This window comes from Candoia aspera, chromosome 4 (assembly GCF_035149785.1).
Source record: "Candoia aspera isolate rCanAsp1 chromosome 4, rCanAsp1.hap2, whole genome shotgun sequence".
In the NCBI taxonomy this organism is placed as follows: domain Eukaryota; kingdom Metazoa; phylum Chordata; class Lepidosauria; order Squamata; family Boidae; genus Candoia; species Candoia aspera.
Window position 1 is genome coordinate 29872759 of NC_086156.1, and position 20472 is coordinate 29893230.

General features: G+C 37.9%; 1 protein-coding gene across 2 annotated transcripts in view; it reads right to left on the minus strand.

Moving 5' to 3' along the window:
* The window catches only part of AGMO (alkylglycerol monooxygenase), a 147164-nt gene that overhangs the window by 34073 nt on the left and 92619 nt on the right, over positions 1-20472 (minus strand). The window contains exon 13 of one of the 2 annotated variants that reach the window (XM_063303717.1): positions 9018-9087. The exons of the other annotated variant lie outside the window; for it this stretch is intronic. Within the exon in view, the coding sequence (XP_063159787.1) occupies positions 9018-9087 (70 nt within the window). The remainder of the gene's footprint in view (positions 1-9017; positions 9088-20472) is intronic. 2 annotated transcript variants of the gene reach the window in all.

A 20472-nucleotide genomic window follows, 5' to 3' on the forward strand; every position in this document is an offset into this window, starting at 1 on the left:
AAAGAGCAAGATCCAGCCTTGGGAAACTGTTGATTCCCTCAACCACTGACTAAAACAAAGGAATTAGCTGTTGTCATTTAGTAACCTTGACAGTTGTTTACTATATACTTTCTTCTCTTTTCCTTCCAATATATTTCCAATGAGACTAGGAAATTGCATTACATATTTTAAAAGCTCAGTCACTCTTTATTTTATTTTGGGACTGTGTATTACAAACATTTCTTCCTAGAGTTCCTAATAATAGGTAAACAACATGGTAACCACAAGAGAAAGAAAGAATATTTAGCATTGGCTGGATTCAGCCTTGTCATATTTAGAATAGATTCCATGATAAATTTAAGTCACATTTGATTCATAGGGTCTACTCTCAGTATAATGAAGTCTGGATCCATCCTCCCATGAACTTTTAACTGGCAGCAATAATATAAATGATTTTTCATCCTTTTCATCTGTTGAGAAATCTACAAACTTCCCTGTCATATTTATAGCAAACAATTCTCAATTCTGCTTTTCAGGACTTAGCTTGTGGTATACTGAAAAATATTTTTTTTTATTTAGATGATGGTAAATAGTATAATTCTCATAGCTGAGGTGAAGGATCTTCTATTTACCTTACTTATGAGAAAGCCAAAAGGCTTCAGTGACTGTCCTGTTTCTCACTGTGTCCAGAGATCTGTAACCTCCCTGACTTTCTACATTTCTATTAAATGCCATGAAAAACATCAAGAAAATCTACTCCCATGGGGCTTTTCCAGATTCGGAAATAAGGATCCTCTAGAGGGCTGCAGGGAGAGAGCCGTGGATAACAGGAGAAAGCTATAGCAGCAACATTTGCTTCCTGATGACAACAACTTAAACTCAAGCCACCACCAAAAGCAATTTAAAAAGAATTTTGAAACATCCCAAGAATGAGATAAAGAAACAGATGCCTCTCTTGAAAAGGAAGAAAACTTTCTGAAATTGAAGGGCAGATTTCAGTACAATAATAAACATGGTTATGTTGAACTGTAAAAGAAGTGTCCATGACAAGGAGTTAGAATGCAACTAAAAAATATCTAGATAGCACAAGAAAAAGTAGAGGCATCCCAGATCACACTGCTAATGTCTGATGGACAGTGGAAAAGGCAAGGGAGCTTAGAAAAACTATTTTTGATTTATTGATTATACAAAGATTTTTAACTATAAACAACAACAAATTGTGGCTATGTATTAACACACTGCTGTACCAGCCCACCTCATCTGGTTATTGAACAAACAGAAATTATGGGGAGAAACATCAATAACCCTAAACATGCTAATAATACTATTATCATGCCTGGAAGGATGGAAGAAAGAGTTAGAGAATCATACTGAAGATGAAAGAAGAGAGTGCAAAACCTCACTTATAGTAAAACAACAACCATAACCACAAATATTATCTCAACAGGCAGTACCTGTTGCAAGTAGACTAGGTATTCTCAACAAATTTGTCTAGCGTTTTTTCTTTGCTTGGCCTTTCGGAGGAACAGCCCTATGATACAACTGGGAAATTCATAGTCTTGACAGTACTTACCTTTGGAGTCAGTGACATGTCTCTGTACCTTAATATTCAGTCTACTTTTGTTAAAGTCTTTCTTCTAAATAGCTGAAATATCTTTATTTCATGGCTATAGTCACCATCCTATGAGTTATTGAGCAAACTACTTTTACTTGGACTTTGAAGAGATATTGAAGAGTTAACAGAAAATACTGGGACGATGAACTAATATGTTGGTTATATATATATAAAAATCCTTTAAAAATGCAGGCAAGCCTTCCAAACAGAAAGGGAGGGCATTAATTAAATACAGGTAAAAGGCCTTGTTAATTATTGACCAGAGAGTTAAAACGGTTTTATAGTGTTGCGTGCATTTTTACTATAAGTCAAATTAAGCTGTTATAAATTATTTCTTAGTGTTAACTACTTAAAGTCATGGGAACCAGAATGATCAAAACAGGCATGTGCAATATTCACAAAGGATTTTTTTTTTCTTGGCTCCAAGCTGAAATACTAGAAATTTCCATTAGATGACTCAAGCTTAGTAGAGTTGTCCCTAGACAAAAAAATGCTTATTGTTTCTAGATTTATAAACATAGAGCCATTAATTTTTAATTTTTTGCTGGGGGTAGAAATATGGCGTGGCTTATTTTCACCATTCCCATGTATTTTTCTGAGAATTTAGAATGCTTATTATGAAAATAAATGTGCAGGGGAATATTTGAAGAACTGGTTGAACAGATGATTTTCTTATGACGGCTAGATGGTGTGTAAAATTAACTGATGGACTTTCAATATACTTTGGAAAGTCCCTTTTGCTGTAACTTGGACGAATACAATTGAACCAAATAAATGCACAGTGCTCTTTCTGCTGTTCCCTTCCTCATTCAGTTCCATGTCTGGATACCCAAAAAGAACATAACACATTCTCAGATCCAAAGGACAACAAGCAAAACCAGAGATGGGCAATATGCCATCTTTCACAAATGCTATTAGGAATGCCGAGTTGGCAATCACCAGGGTTCAAAAATATCAGGAAGATTAGTTTTCCCCACACTTAGTTAGCAATGATTTAGCAGAGGATTAAGGAAGGAAGGGATTTGCTCCTGAACCACTCAAATTTAGCAACAGCTCTCTTTTCCAGAATTTATAGGATAGAAATACATAAAATCAGTATGAAATTAACATAAAGATGCAAGCTAAACCCCAGGTCTGTCATGCTGGAAGTAAGTCCCATTGAATTTAGTGGGGGATATTGTGTGAGTGGACTGGCCAGCAGTAATCTGTAAGTACCTGTTTTCCTTTTAAGTGGAAGTGTGAGCAAATTGCCTTTCCACGTTATATTTACCATCCAGCAATACAAGGATTCAGATAATATTTTTGAGGACTGTTTCTGGCAACAGACTATGCATTGCTCATTTTGGAATTAGTTCTTAGATTTTTCATAAGCATGAACAAACTTTCAGACTTTTTTTTTAAATCTACTTCCTAACATTATGTTCTCAAAAGGAAAAAGATCAATGCACAAGCATTCCAGTTATTTTGCTTGCTTTTGGAATCTTCTTGTCAGATTTTGTTTTTGCATTAAACCGAGGGTCTTTTTGTGTGTCAGGTTTCTGAACAAGTTAAAATATTCGTTCTTGCTTGCTCTGCCCACCTCCAGTTGTCAGTGACCTGCCAAAAGCAAGGATACTAGCATTTTTTTAAAACCATCTTTTCTTCTTTAGAGTTTAAACTCTCAGAAGTTTAAAAAATGAAAGAGAAAGACATTTGCAGTCTCACAGTAACAAAATGGGACTACTTTGTTTCAAATGATTTTTAAAACAAAGGAAACCAAGACACACGGCAGGCCATACCCAGCCATCCCTACAGAAGAGAAATGGCTCTTTGGTTGTAGATGATCTTTTCCTTAAAGGCTATCTCCTGCAGCAGGGAGTCTTGGATGGGTGGCTTCCCATGCCATTTCTAAGCCTTATCCCTTCCAGCATGTGATGTCAGGGGCTGGACTAACTTGTGCTGCCCTGTTACAGCCTTTTATAAAGTTGCTCTGTCGGGAGAATAACACTCTCACAGGGCTGCAGCCTGACAGGATATCATATTTGCAGACTCGGAAAGCAGCACATACTGTATATTAACTGAGTGTAAAGTCGGGCTATCAAGCCATCTTAACTGTCAGCATGCAGGCCAGAGGATGAGCCTGTGGCCATATGAACTTGAAGGTACCATGCAACTGCTGAAGACAGCCACTCCATTCTTATCAGGCTCTCAAGTCAGCATTGTGTGCATCATGGTGTACATGCCATAATTTGTAATGCTCAGCTGAGAGGGTCTGAGCCATTCTAATCAGGCTAACACCATCTGAATGAGGAGAGCCTTCAGCAGTATGTGTGAAGTATCAGATACATAATGACCTGCAGTTTGAAAGAAGAATTCATATAAGACATGAATTTATAAGACTACAAACCAGCCTTAAAAAGGAATTACTCAGAAATCCTCCAAAATGCCCAAAAGCACATATAGAAAAATATTTTTGATTACAGAGAAAAATGCCTCTGAGCAAATGAATTTTCAGGGCCAATGCTGCAACCCAGAACAGAAAGCAAGCTCCAGAAGAAATTTGTCTCCAATGCTTCTAAGACTAGTTCAAAGGATTCCAAGGAATAGGGGAAGATTTATTAATCCCCCAAGTCTCGTAAAATGATTGTTATTCCCTTTCCCAACCTCCCTTCCAGGCAAGGTTCTTTATATTCTCAAAACCTCCTAAGAGCTGAGGCAGCAGAATTTTAGCTTTAATAGAGGAAGTCTTTTCCTTGGGTTAGTAAGCCATAATATTTTAAAAAGTTCATACCTAAATAACATTTTATCTTCTTCAAGTAAACAGGGAAACCACAACAATTACTGGTATCTAATCTTGTAGCATGGCATTCCTGAATATAGCGAAAGTAATTAACAATTTGCAATACTCTTTTTACTAATGTAACCATGATTAAACTTGACGATCAGTTTCCATATTGCAAAACTCTAGTGCTAGTTAAATATCTAATGAGCCATAACCTATCCAGCTGTGCAAGTGTGCAGTACATGATGGGTCACTGTGATGGGTCACTATTCTAATTAAACTTTATCTTCACTTCTACAGTAATTAATTCCACAAATGTTGAAGCATCTTCTTGTCAACCAGCCAGTAGATAAATAAAAAGCACAGCAGAAGTGGACAAAAACTTAAATGATTTTTCTAGTTAAGAGAGAGTGGACACTTCCTATTACATCAGTGTTCAATTCCAATGGGTTAAGGTCCTATGTAGGAGGATTCTTAGGGACGCGGTGGCGCTGCGGGTTAAACCGCTGAGCTGTCGATCGGAAGGTCGGCGGTTCGAAACCGCGCGGCGGGGTGAGCTCCCATTGCTCGTCCCAGCTTCTGCACACCAAGCAGTTCGAAAACATGCAAATGTGAGTAGATCAATAGGTACCGCTTCGGCGGGAAGGTAACGGCGTTCCGTGAGTCATGCTGGCCACATGACCCGGAAGTGTCCTATGGACAACGCCGGCTCCAAGGCTTTGAAACGGAGATGAGCACCGCCCCCTAGAGTCGGACACGACTGGACTTTACGTCAAGGGAAACCTTTACCTTTACCTTAGGAGGATTCTTATTCCCCTAAGAATAATCCTTGCCACTCCCCAAATTGCAAAAATAGGTTTGTGGGACCATATGCAAGCCTGGGTTCCCTACAGTATGGTGAGGAATTTACAGTGGTGGACTAGGCCTGGGAAATCCAGGTCCAAGTCAACTCCTACTCATGGAAGCTTACTGGGTACCTTTGTTCCAATCTCTCTCTCTCTCTCTCTCTCTCAGCTCAGTCTGCTCCATAGGCGGTAGCTGTTATGAGGACATGATGAAGGGTGATCACTGTTTAAGCCATCTTAAGCTCTTGGGGAAAGATGAAATATAAATGTAACAAATAAACTAAAATGCCCAATATTGTTGACATTGATAGATGGCTTTTAGCCATTACTATATGAAATACTGGAGCCTGAACCTGGGATTTGTAGGAAAAACAAGCTTTGCCACTGAGCTATGAGGGTGTTTTTTTGTTTTTTTTTTCAAATCTAGCAAGGAGAATGGGAGAGCAATATTCAGACAATGTCTTCTCCACAGCATCTGGCATTCAGAAGTGTTTTGAGATCACTGTATTTTGACTTCAATTATAGATCATTATTGTCAAAGAAATCCAAAAGTTTAATGTAGAATTCTTTCCAGAAACAATTCTAATTCTTACTCTAATTCTATACCTAATCTCAAAATACAATGATGGAAAATTACTATGCATGAAAGGATGCAAATGACCTTAAATAAGGATAGAAATGTATTCTAAAACTGTAACAGTATTCCAGCTCACAGAAACCAAAATAAAACAATTGGACATAAACCCATATTATAGAGTTTGATTATTACAAATTAGGGGGAAAAACTGTTAGCCTGGAGAATACATTAAATTGTTTCTAGTGAAGAAACCTGGGAGTGGTATACAAATAAATAGGGGGAAAGGATTACAAATAGTATACAACTATTAGGCTGCAATAATTGGTCAAAAATAGCTTTTCAAGCTTCATGCAAAAATAAGTTTTAATTAGGTAGGTTCCAGAAAAGATAACCAAAATGGATTTGTCAGGATTACTTTTCAAGTATAATGCCTGTAGCTTTTCGGCTGTAATTAAGTTAATCTGAATAAGAAAATACTAAGACCTTCACAGTTTCTACAGAATTTTTATTTATTGTTTCAATAAAACAGTGAAATAAGAAGAGGCACATTCATAATTTAAAGGCAGCCCATTCTAAAGAAATTTGCACTCCAGAGCAAGCTCGGTTTTAGCAGATTAATTCAGCTTTCAAAAAGTTATAATGAATAACTGAAAGCATTTTATTTTTGCAATTAAAGCCAAATTGTTTGGTTAGATGTGTGTATGCAGCTCCACAGCCATTTCCTATGTTCAATAAAGATAAGTAAAAAGCTCTTCATAATATTCAATAATGTCAGTAAAATAAAGGAACATTTTCCAATTCCATGTAATTAGTCCAACACTCTACATTCAAGTACTGCCTTTCAGTTGGATGTTTATTTGACCTTTAAGAACAGACATAGATAAAATATGATCCTTTATATATCACTGAATTCCAACATCCATTAGCCACAGTAAGCTATGATGGGAGTCACAATCAATAACAACTGAGAATTTCAGATTGACAGCCCTGTGTTAAGATGGTGGCTTCTCATAATGCATTTAGAAATGCTACAGAGATAATGTTCTGGATAATTATCTCAATTATTAACATATGAAGAGAGAGAGAGAGAGAGATGGCAGTAAATAAAATCAAGTAGAAAATGAGGATGTACACTTTGTAGGTAAGGAGGGAGGAAGGGAGTATATAATAAGCATCAGCCACAATATACTGTAATGTGATGACCAGGACACATTAGATTCAGTTGAGTAAATTCGTCAGGATTCTTTTAATGCTTTTAAAAAGAGAAATGATCTAACAAAATGCATACAACAAAATACAATCAGCATAATCACCGCCTCAGGATGCAATTCTAAGTTATTAGTATTAATAACTATATTAAAAGCAAAATATCACCCTGGTAAATTTTATACACCAACAGTGTAAAATGTACAGAAGGTGATTTTATTCTTTTTTAAAGTTTACATTCATTCACACAGGGCTTGGTTAGATTTTATCATGTGCTCATTCAAGCAACAGATTTTCTTTAACAACTCAAAAAGATATACCTCACATTAAGAACATTTGAAAGCTGAAGACACATGAGTGTATGGGTATCAGTAAAGATACCGCCATCTCTAACTCAGCACTATCTCCGGTTCAGGTGAGCAGAATTAAGGCTCTGGAGTTACCAGGGCTCATTTGAAACATTCTGGCACTGCCTAAACAGTGTAATGGATTTTTTGACACATGATGAATTAGGCATTATGAAACTGTCAACTTTTGCAGACATAAGGGTGTTAAAATATGGAATCTGTAAGTCAATAGTGTTCCTTTTTTAGAAAAGGAGGAAGTTCATATATATTTATATCTCTTTCTCACATCACAAACTGGATCATGCTGGAAAGGGATTATGGGAATTATAGCCCAACATATTTTGAAAATGCTAAATTGGGAAAGTGTCTATAGGCTGACTTTCCAAAATGTCTTGGGTCACAAATAACATTAACCTGAAATCAATTCCCAAAGCAAGTCTGCTAAGCCAAAGCCAACTAAACCACATTATGATGTGTGAATCTGATCAATGTGTTCTACATTAGTGTATTCAATTCACCACACTGTCTCCTACAAACCTTAAAAAAAATGCAGTATTTTGCAGTTTGATTCATTTGATCCACATGATCCTGCCATGAAGAGGCTCCTGGCATACATGCATCCATTCATTAAATTAATACCAGTGATTTTCTTCCACTGAAAACCAAGCAATGTTCATAGGGTTCCTCAGCTTGGGAAATGTCTACATAGTTCTGTGTGACTGCTGCCTCAAAACGTATTTCCAGCACCCCAGAGGCCCAGTCAAAATCCCAGATGAAAACAAATACTTGCCGTTATTTAGACTAGTCACCTAAACCTAATCCACTGATCTGGACTAATCATCTAAACAGCAAGTATTTTTTTTCCCTCATATCTTCCTACTTTATAGGTAACTCTTTTCTGGTTTTTGTCACACCTCATAATTTGCATTGTTTCCACAGAGTCAGACTTGCATGGTGACCTCAAAAGAGCATACCTTTTTATAAAGTGGCTCTCTCTTGAACCACTATATTAGTGCATCGTAATAGTAGTATCTGATAGTTAATGCCACAGACTTCATTCCACTTCAAAGCCAAGATGTTAAAGTCTTATTTTCCACCACAAAAACAGGTGCATTTTTATTGCCTCCCCAAACCCCAAAAGTTGATGCACATTCACTTGTGGATATCTTACCAAGCACCATTATATAAAGACGTGCTGTGACGGCCATAGAACATGCAACTTCTGAAGAACAAAGCTTATACAACTGGAGTCTCCTAACAAGTGACTGGAACCAAGAGTTGCATCATTTAAGCTAAATCATAACACAACTACAGTACATTTTCCAAGTGTGCTAAATTAAGCAACGGTATCCAGAAAAAGTCTATAGTTTACAGAGCCCCAATTGTCAATTAACAAAGGATGAGACCAGACTGATTCTTAACTTAGCCTGGAAGATGTGCATCATAATGAAATGTTTCCTTAGTTTTTATTGGTAATGGAAGTGGATTGCCAGCTCTGTATTTAAACACCTGGCTATAAAGGACAGACTCCCCATTTGTAAAACAGTTTCTGAAAGTGCCTGAGGGGAAGATAAGCAAACTGGGAAAACAAAAGTCTTTAACTGATTTTGTAAGGAGAAATTTCCATTTCTATCTGGTGTGGTCTGAGGCTTGTTTGTTTGATAGAAAAGGGGTCTGATACTATTACCTCCTTTGCTGTTTATTTTCTTTAAAAGATTAATTGGAAAGTAGAAGCATTTTATCATCTTGTCACAATCCTGTAATTAAAAGGAAAAAAAGTTGTTGATTAGTAGTACCACAATGCTGCAATTTAAATTACCACTAAAATAGTACAATGAAAAATGATCTTTTTCAATTTACTGCCTTTCACCACATTGTCCTCCAGCTGGAAATATTTCACCATCACATTGGTATGCAAATGGGGGAAAACGTTTAGCAAGCTCCGCAGTCTTTCAGCTTAGTTCCGGAAATTTTTTCAGTGCCCATATTCCACTGGAAAATATTTGGTCACTCATATGCTACCTTGGACAGAAAGTTGTCTCCTGGAATAGAAATCATGTTAAAACTGCCAGCATCCTTGCTCAGACTGGCTCTGAGAATATGTATTAGGCCAAATTTCTGTCAAATCATTTTCATCTTGGGCCAACAATACCTTTTAAATGGACTTTGATTGCCAGCTGCCAGGCAAGAATTCATTACACCATGAATTGTTCAATATTATTTTACCTTTCACGTCTGCAGTTTTAAGCTTATACAGTAGCAACACATTTGCATTCTGCATTATGTCTTTCTACAGGTTTGCAGACAGTGGCCAACCACAATATTCACACTTCACACTAGCAGCTTAGCAATCTTTCCTTTACTTAAAATAGAAGGATTCATTGAATGCAAAAACCTCAAACATAACTTTTAAAAAGAGTCTCTCTTTTGAGGGAGATGGGCAGTGACGGAATTTGAAATATAAGTAATCCATAAAGATATCACTCTATTTTAATTGGTCCACAGTATAAGATTCTTCATAAATAAATGTTTAACATAATGTAACTCACCAAGATGAAACTAAACACTATTATTTTGCATATATTTGCTTTTTTTTTCTGTGTGCCTTCAATTCAGCTTTGACTCCTGGCAACTGCTTGGGCAAGCCCCTGCAGTCTTCTTGGCCAGATTTCAGAAGTGGTTTGCCATTGCCTCCTTCCTAGGGCTGAGAGCTGGCTTTTTGCCTAGATGGGATTAGAACTCACAGTCTCCTGGTTTCTAGCCTGGTGCCTTAACCACTACACCAAACTGGCTCTCATATATTTGCTTACAACATATAAAAGTTACTGCTATATTGACTAAGTACATTTCCAGAATACAGTACTCATCATGGATTCGAAAATGGAACTGATGCAGCCCAACAGAAAGTTATTAGTACATTTTTAGCATTTCTACTACTCTGACGAATACAGTTCTAGCTAGAAAGAAAACATAGAAGTTGTGCACATTGTCCAGGTGGGGCTACTTCAGAAACTGACCAAAACATCATTCTGATTCTGTTAGTTGAAGGTATGACTTGCATGTCTGCAGCCATTTGGAGGGTGTCCTCATGTTAGCTGAACATTCATATGTATGCACAAAACTTCTATAGAAATTCAGCTTTTGCAGTCCTGGCCAAAATGTCTTCCATTCATACACACCCATGTTGATGTTAAAAGATATAATTCTCTTTAATTTTCTTTGAGTATGTTTGGTGGGGCAATTCAGCAGAGATGTGCCTGAGGGGGCAGGATGGTGGGAAACAGTAGAATTTTAGGATTAATGGTAACTGACCCACCCTGTCATGCAGAGAGGGCATGTTATGGACCCCGTCTGTAAAGCAATTCCATCCTGCAGGGTCTCAGAAGCAGGCCTTCTCTACAATACCTCCCGCTCTCTGGAACATCCTTCCCCTGGAGGTGAGACAGGCCCCCTCGCTCCTGGACTTCCGTAAAAAAATTAAAAACCTGGTTTTGCCAGCAAGCCTGGAGCGGGAAGAGGAATGGCCACACCTGGGGATGGCTGGCACCCTAGGACAATCCTGGAATGGCCCTTATACTCATGGCCTGATAGAGAACTTTTAGTCATCTAGATTTTATTATATTTTCATTTTTATTGTATTTTGTATTCATAATCATCTTGAATTTTAACTTGTTTTTATTGTAAACCACCCAGAGTCCCTCCTGTAGGGGGGTAGATGGGCGGTGATAACAATCTAATAAATAAATAAATAAACTGGGCTGATTTGGACTGCTGGGCTTGGTGTGAAAAAGGCAAAGAGGATGGAAGGCAACAAGTTAGTTCATATAGATTTTTGAGACAAGAATGGGACTGAGAGGGTGAGTAAGGGTGGTGGGGACAGGAGCAGTGAACAGCTATTTGCCTCTTAATGAAGGCTACTGACAGGAAGAGTGTAATTCACATAAATACCACTTTGTTGAATGTCACCCCAAAAAATCAGGTATTTAAAGAAAGAAACTATGAACTATGTTACTTATTTCAAGTTTTTTTTTTAAAAAAGCTACCTTTCAAACATTAAACTCCTGACTGCTCTTTGTACTGAGGTGACTTGGGGAAGCTGTCAAAGTGGGTCTGTCAAGTCAAGAGAACACAGCACTTCAGCTCCCTAAGGATGTTTACTTTGCAAAGCACCCCTCCAAAAGGTTCACACAACTCTGGGAAACACATTATTGTTTTACTGAATTTCTATTGGTGAGCAATTAATCAATAGGGTAGTGGCCAAAATTTCACAAAATTGTATGACAGAATTATTGAAGACTCTGGCTTGTGGGTTACAGTCAAATCTGTTGGTTCATATAGTATCACATTCTCTAAAAAGTGTGAACAAGTACTCTAACTAGAATCTTAGCAACCACAAAACCTTAACCCTTTACTAACAGTTATAGCTGCCTTCTGGATTATGACTTGCTATAGGAACAATAATCCAGGAACTTAACTCAGACATAATGCTCAACTTTCTACGGCAGACTCATACTTGGTTCCTGAAGCTAGTCCATCCTGCAAGTATAGCCAAGTGAAGAGTTCAGGCAAGTCTACCACCTTACTAATAAACCTTAATTCTCAAAAGTTCTGATTGACTGTTTTAGGTCTTGCTGCTCACTGCATGTTTGGTTATATTGCAAGTTCTGTTTCATAGAAGTAGTTCTCACTCTCTGCTTTTGCACTGATGTCTTCCCATTTTTTGCCATTATGAGAGTTCTAGGTTTAAATCAATGTTTGTTGAAAATAATCTGGAAATAATTGCTAGCACGTTATGAATAGTATCAACTCTTGCATCTGATCATCTAAATACTCTACTGAAAGGCATATCTTTCAGAATAGCAAGAACAACTTCGCTGAATTAGACCAGTAGCTCCTTTAATCTAGTATTCCAGTTCTGAGAATAGATAGCCAGATGGTCTTTGTATTGCTTTTCTTCCTAATAAAACTGCAAAACTGTCAACATGCCATTGGTGGCCACTCTATTTGGTGTACATTTCTAGTAACACCGTCCAACAATGTGGATAGTTGATTTTTTTCTAATCTCCAAGCCAAGAGAACAAGAATGTCTTTCTACATCTTTAGGCTGGAAATCAACCAAAACTATTGAAGTCATCCTTAATGTTACAAAGTTTATAAAATGTGTGACTGAGTTCACATAGATGGCTAAGCCAGATTTTTAAAATCCAATTCTGTTGAATAAAACACTGTGACCTAGTTTACAGATATCAGAAAACCAAATGTGCTCTATTTTTTTTCATTTATTAGTGGGTTTTTTCACTTGTGCAAAGAAGCATTTTCTGCTTCAAGGGATCACCTTCCATCACAGAAACAACATGCCTGCCTTTGTTCCACCTTGAGGTTCCACTTTGACACTTTGCTTAGAAGCATCAAGGCAGGACCAATACGCCTCAAGTGACCACCTCACTTCAAGAAAAGTGTGAAGTGCAGAACTATTTTTCAAGCTCCATGCTTTTTAGTGTGGTGTGATCAAGAAACTTAAGGAGGTTATATGGCACTAGTGCAAGGCTGAGCAACCTGCAACCCATTTGTGACCCACAAACATCCCAAGATTGCACCACTACCATTCAGTGAATTGCTGTAGCACAATTCTCAGCAAAACAATGTGATAATAAGGCTGGAAATGGAAGTACAAGGCTATGGTTCATACATGTGTGAAATGCCCCATTGTATTTGTTGGTGCAAGACCATGGCTGTGTGTGTGTGTGTGTGTGTGTGTGTGAAATGCTATCACCCATTGTATTTGTTGTTATGAGAATGACAAAATGTGTGTCATGATTTCACAAGACAAACTCCACCCTTTATGTGTGTGCATGAACATTGTGACACATGAAAACAAGGGGCGGAGTTTGCCCTGTGATATTGCAAGCACATTTCATTAAAAAAACCAAACATTTTATTACTGTATTTGTATGCTGTACACTCCCAAAGGCTCTGAAAGGCTAACAGTCAGAAAGAGAATAAAAAGATCACCATAAGAATAAATAAACCCATATAAAAATCATCATCATCATCATCTCATCACCATCATAAAGGTTAAGAAAAGCATCCAACATTCAAAGCATGCCTTCCTCCTTCCTCTAGGTGGAAAAGCTTAACTGCTCTCCTGAACAGGAGGAGGAACAAAGGGCTAGACCATATTGTATCTACAGAGGGAGGGAATTCCAAAGGATGGGGTAGCAATAAAAAATGCCTGTTTTCTAGGTCCTCCCAGATTGCATTCTCCTGGAAGGAGTTGACCCTGTTTGATCTGATCAGATGGGCATATGAATATGTAAGATGACCTCATAGATAAACAAGTCTGGAGTCATGTAGGTCCTTACAGCTGACAACCAGCTATGTACTTGAATTGTACCCAGAAGCTCACTGACAGCCAATGCAACTCCCAAAGCTGTGGGATGACCAGATTATAATGGGAAATATCCATCTCTGCCTGGCCCACTGCAGTTTGCAATAGCTGTAGCTTCCAAATGCTTTTCAAGGGCAGCCCCACTTATAGCACATTACAGTAATCCAGGCGGGAGGTAACTAGGACATGAGTGACTGTGAGCAGGCTTTGTAATAAAGGAATGGCTGCAACTGTGTGAAAGCTTTCTGGTCACAGCTGCCACCTGCTTGTTGAGCAGAGTTCTGAGTACAGGAGGACCCCCATCATTTATTTATTTGTACTGTGTCACCATCAAATGACTATCAGCAGTTAACACAATATAAAAACAATTTATAACATCCACGGTAGGCATAAAAACTACATAACCATAAAATAACAATTCAAAGATAAATCAACTCAAATTAAAAGTCCAATCTGATTAGAATGCCTCTGGAACAGTTTTCTTTTCAGCTTCTTTCTGAACATAATCAGGAAGGGGGCCAGCCTGATTTCCACAGGGAAACTGTACCAAAGGGAGAAGCAGTGCCTCCTAGCTTCAGTTCCCTTTACTTCCTGAAAGTGAAGAATTACAGTAGTTTCTCCCTAGAAGACCTAATAGGTCAAGCTAATTCTGGTGGGAGCAAGTGGTCCTGTAAATACTAAGGTGCCAAGCTATAAAAGGCTTTATAGGTCAAAGCCAACAATTTAAATTGCATCTGGAAGCTAACCAATAGGCAGTGCAGGGTCTGCAGTATAGATACAATATGTTCCTAACAAAGGTGCTGTTGAGCATATGCCCGGGCTGCTGTATTCTGACAAACTGCAGCCTGTAAGTAGTCTTTACAAGCAACCCCATGGAATGTGTGTTCCAGTAGTTTTACCAGGTGGTAATAAGGGCATGAGTCATTGTAGTTAATTACTCTGGCACCAGGTAAGGTTGCAGCTGGTACACCCAGTGAAGCTTAGTGAAGTCTCCTCTAGACACAGCTTTCATCAGCTGCACCAGTGGAAGCTGCAAATCTGAAAGTTATGAACCTGCTTCTTCATGGATAATGCCAGAGATAAGACTCAAGCCATCAGAGAGCTTTGGTGGACAAACACCATAGTATTTCTATATTGTCTGGGTTCAGCTTCAGCTTGTTCTGTCCTTTCCAGACCCTGACAGCTTCTGAGCACTGGGAATGGACATTCACAACATCTCTCCTATAGCCTGGGGTGGCATTTAAAGTTGAATATCATCCATCCTGGTGATAGTTTCCCAAGCTGTCAGTTGACTTCATACAGAAGCGCAGGGGAGAGAGGACTGTCCTTTGTGAAACCCCACAAAGCAAGGACTATTATGTCAATGTCTCCTCCCCCACTATCACTAACTGAACCTAGCCATTTAGGAAGGAGTGGAACAGCTGCAAAACAAAGTGTCCAATCCCTTAAGGCAATCCTGAGTTTACAGGCCAGGAGTTCCAGGTAATATGACAAGATAATGTCCCAGTTACCACCCAATAATTTTTTCATCATGGTCAATTGTATCAAAGGCAGCTGAGAGATCTAAAAGGACCAGAAGAGACATACTCTCCTCATCCAAGTCTTGACAGTCAAGGAGAGAGACCAGTGCTGTCCCCATCCCATAACTGAGCCTGAAATCTGATTCTGAATTCAGATAATCCACTTAATCTAGGGTGCTTCATAGGTAATCCATCACCACTGATGTCTCAACAGCTTTTCCAGAAAAGAAAAGGTTGGAGTCCAAGGAGGATCTCTTCAGGATGAGGTGCACCACCACCTCTTTCACAGCTGCTGGGAAACCCCTCTGCAGAATGCAGAATGGTGTGGGTATCTCCCATATCCAAGTGGTCACACCGACCCTGGCCCCACATATGAGCCAGGATGGCAAGCTCACAAGTGGCAGAAAATTACCTTGAGAGCACTCTATCCACCTCCTCTGAGTTTAAAGGCCAGAAGTTCCAGTAATATGACAAGATAATGCCCCAGTTACCACCCAAGATTCTGTCCATGAGGATTCTGGGAAATCTGAGATTTTACTGGCAAAATGCTGTACCCATGGGTCACAGCAGCCAGGCTGAAGATCTTGTTGACTTTTTTCTGACAGGGAATTAGTTACCCTAACAAAGCTGCTGGATAATGGCCTGCAGATACAATAAGGCAGAAGAAGGAGAGACATTTCACCTCCCTTGTTGCCATGGTGTAGACCTGTGACACGTACCCATGACTTAGGACAATAATTTTTCATCATTCTCTGCAAGACTGCTAGGCTTCATTTATGTTGCTTCAGTAAACCAAGGTCGAAACCAGGATCAGCCAACAGAATGAGGCCACTTAGTAGCAATTTCATTCAGCGCTCAGCTTGTCTCCCATTGCCAGTGGTTCACCAGAGTTGCCTGCTAGAGTGCTGAGGAATTCCCCAAGTGCCTTTGAGAAACCATCCAGATCCGTAAGGCAGTTGTGGCAGATCATGAGTTCATGCGCTTGTTGAGGTCCTAGGTGGTATTCAGTGTTATCCAGATCAGGGTGATTCCTTTATATGCCCCTCTTCCCTTGACACCCATGTTACCACACTATCTTTAAATCATTGCCAAAGCATATTGCCTGCCATTGGTCTAATGGTCTAAATAATGTTGAGCCCACCTGCTGTGATCTGCTGGCTGATCATGAAAGTGTGTTACAATCCTTTGACTAGAAAAATTGTCCACCTCTTCCCTAGGACATAGGTTATGAATTCCTGACCTAAAGAACAACTTCCTCCTTCTATAATCCTCCCTGTCAAATAAGAATTTGAAAGAGGGCCTTGCTCCATGTTATGGAACAAATCTTAAGCTTATATTTTATTTTTAAATTAATAAACAATGTGCATTTATTCACATTCTAGCTAATTGGATTCTGATCTAATTTTAGAACCATTAAACACCAGATAATTGAAGGTGTATTCATCACTATATTCAGTGATTGAAAATTACAAATATTGTTGGCTGTTTATTTTTTTCTGGAGGGTTATTTGAAGTAGCCAGAGTATAGGATTACTACAGGCTATAAAAACAGTGTTACAATGTAAGCACATTTTCTTGTTTCTTATTGCTAATTTCTATTTCTCCTCTACTAGTTAAGTCATACATATTCCAGCTGAAGATAACTAATGGTCTGGTTTGTATAACTATTTGTGTTTTAAGCACTGCGTCACTGAAATACCTTACCAAGAATTAAATCATAAGAGAGCTGTCATACCTGGACAATTACAGCATGTGAGCAGTTACACGTCCATAATGATATAATTACACTTGATGGCAGTAATAGCACATGATGGAAGCTATTAATAATATATGAAACTCTCACAAACCTCAGAAATGATGAATCTCCCATGTGGAGAAATAACATGAGGAATAGCAGGCATCACTTATCTATTTCAAGTGCTTGGTTTGCAGAAAACATGGATGGAAAGTTCAATTGCAAAATGATTTTGCAATCTGTGATTCATTTGAGAGAAACTGTTACACTGCTGTTTTTTAGTACTTCATGTTGTTTTTCTGTTTAACATACTTTTGAATCGCTCCAACATACAGTGAGACCTTGAAATGACTTAAAATAAAACCATAAAGCAGTGTACAACAATGCCAAATAAGTAAAAACTTATTGCAAGGTAAATACATACAGTATTTATATTTAACTCTAGAAAATTACAATAATTACATTATTTATGAAGAATTTCACAGAACAATATATCCCGCCCCCGCTCTCTGAAGTTCAGTAATCATGGAATCAACCGAAAACTCTGAATAAAGCATCAAAAGCTACTAGAATGTTGCATGAATGTTATTACAAGTTATACCACCAAAACAGACAATTCAGAAGAAAAAGAAAGTCAGTGCAATTAATAATTAGTAGTCAGGGAGGAAAAATGAGAACCAAACTCTTTCTAGCTGAGTGCTGTCCTATTGTGTTGGGTTTTACATCCCATGATACCACAACTAGCAGGATTAGCAGAGTTTGAATCCAACTCATCTAATCCAGCACTAGATTTTCTAATGGGAAAAAATGGGAAAATGGGAAAAATATAAAATCATGTTATAAATGACACATTCATATCTGTATTCTGAAGTTTCAAAAACTATTTTGCTCCTGAAATTTTTTATACTTCAGAACTATAAATACTGCATCCTAATGAGTTAATGAGGTCTGATCAAGATTCACTTCCTCCAACCCAGCTCACATTTGATGTGGCAAAGTAATCACAGGATTTTGCCTCATTAATTTTACAGTTGTGATGGTAATTTTCCAAGCAACCTCACGTAGTTCCAGGTTATACTGTATACAGCTTGACAACCAACAAGATGACTGACACTGTAGGCTCCATCTTTCATCTTTCTTGGAGGAGTACCCATAATAGTCACTATGTGATTGCATAATTTCTTCAAAACTTTGCCACATCAAAAGCAAACATGGGAAATGGTCCTACATTCCATCTTTTCTAGATTATAAGTGCAAATCAAAATGATGGAATACTATGAGGCGAGTTCTTGTAGAAATATTTGGCAAACTTTCTACCTGACCTTTCTGATATACATAACTTATGGTAAATATAAATCAAGAATAAACCAGATAATGGAATTACCCAAGAAACCTAATATATTTTTCTGCATGAAGCAAGGAATGAGATGTTTCCTCTTTCAATATCCAAAATCTGATTAAATTAGCAGCTGAATCTTTAACACTGCCACTGCAGCAGAGTTTTCAAGTAAAGTCAAGTAAAGGGTTAGAAAATATAGGGCACATAGAACACACAACTCTCTCTTCTTTAATGATGTTTACCTAACTCTCAATATCTGCTGTCTGAGATGGCATTCTGCCTAATGTTTGGTCGAAACCTGCAAAGCGACAGTCATAATATAAGTGTTTTCTGGCACAATTAAGTCTTAAAACATTTATTATGACATAAACTTGATGCAATTAATCAACTCAGCTGCTTTCCCCTGTACAATGCTATTTATCATGTGCAGTACCATTAAACTTTTCTACAAAATATTAGGCATTAATTACTGTAATGTATTACAATTGTACACACACACACAGTGGCATATGTATTATACTGCAAGCACCATGGAACAGTCAGCTCTTAATGTCTATTTTGTGTTATCTGAGCTAAATTACGTGTTACCTTTAATATATACCATGCAACCACTATATGCTCAGTGTTTTTTTTTACCCAATTCTGCTGAATCGTTAAAAATATTTAATAGATTTCCTATGATGGTCAATGAGAGGTGCAAAGCTTCAGTTTCCAAACAGGCAGCCAATGAAACTGATCCAACTATCATTTTTATTTCTTGGATTACTGAATTGGGTTGAATTTACTGGTCTATGCAACTCATACAATGAAATGCTTTGCATACCCTTGTGCATCCACTCCTCAAAGCTGCAAACGAGCCACAACAGCTCAAAGGATTTGTACTGCTGCTTCAGAGCCTGCCCAAGGTTTCCTGGGTACCTGTGTACATTCACAGAAGGCACTCCAGCTGCAATAGTTAGCAAAGCAAATATGTGAGGCTTTGAGGAGTGGATCCAGTGGGGCACTTTGCTTGTTGAATGATTTGCACAGCCCAAGTGCAGGCTTCTATTATACTGTTGTCATGACAGTACAATAGTTATTGCAACATTTCTTAAACTATTTTGCTCCAGTTGAAAGCTTCTACAGTGACACTGCTGGAATATTTTTCTCTCATTTATCACAACATGAGAAGTAAGTCAATTCAGGGTTCCACCTAATTCCACCCACATTTCAATCCCTTCAGAGACCATACTGCTTGCAGTTTTTGATGCTGCTGTTTGATTTGAAGATTTAAATTAGCATTATTTGCTACATATTTAAAGAGTTTGCTTTTGAAATAATTCATGGAATGCAAATAATAATAATACTAGAATATAAACATACAAGCAAGTTTCATGTCATTCTGAAGCCATTAAGACAAAACTGCAAAACTTCTGCATATACAGATGTGGTTGTGAATCTGGATGTCTGCTTCTCTTTCCAGATTTTTTTTTACTACTTATTAACAATGTCTTGAAAAGCAGTGGATCCTGGTTTTAAGACATAGTTAAGCTTATATTTTTAGATGAAATATATTTGTAAAATATGAGTTTTAGACTACAAATATAAGTATACTTACTTTTTCAGGACAATTGTCAAAGAACAGGAAGTAAACCCTCTAGATGACAATTTGTAATAAAGTGGTTGAAGCCTTAGTTATTTAAATATAAAACAGCCATTTTTTAAAAATGCTCAGTCATATTGTTAATATCATATTGTTAACACTATCTAGGAAAGATTGCATTCCACATTGTACACAAATTATTGCCTTGAGTTGTCAAATGGGAATGACATAAATACTGCCAGATGTTTCTTTTGTAGCAAGTACTACAGAAAACTTCATAATTTCCAGTTATATACAACTGCTGGATAGACTCTCACAACCAAGAGGTCCCAACAATAAATGTTTTATTTACTTTTCTATGAAGAAACAGATGTTTAAGTCTCATCTTCAGTGATAATACTTGACAGTTTCCAACCTGACTTGTTTTGGTCTCTCTCAAATCATATATACTTTCTGATTGTAATTAAGCCCAGGGAAAATTTGCCTCTTGATTTTACCACCTGAAGCTGCAGCTGTTGGCTGACATTATCAAAGCCTCACAATTGCAAACTCACGTGCAAATCTCATCAAGGGTAGAC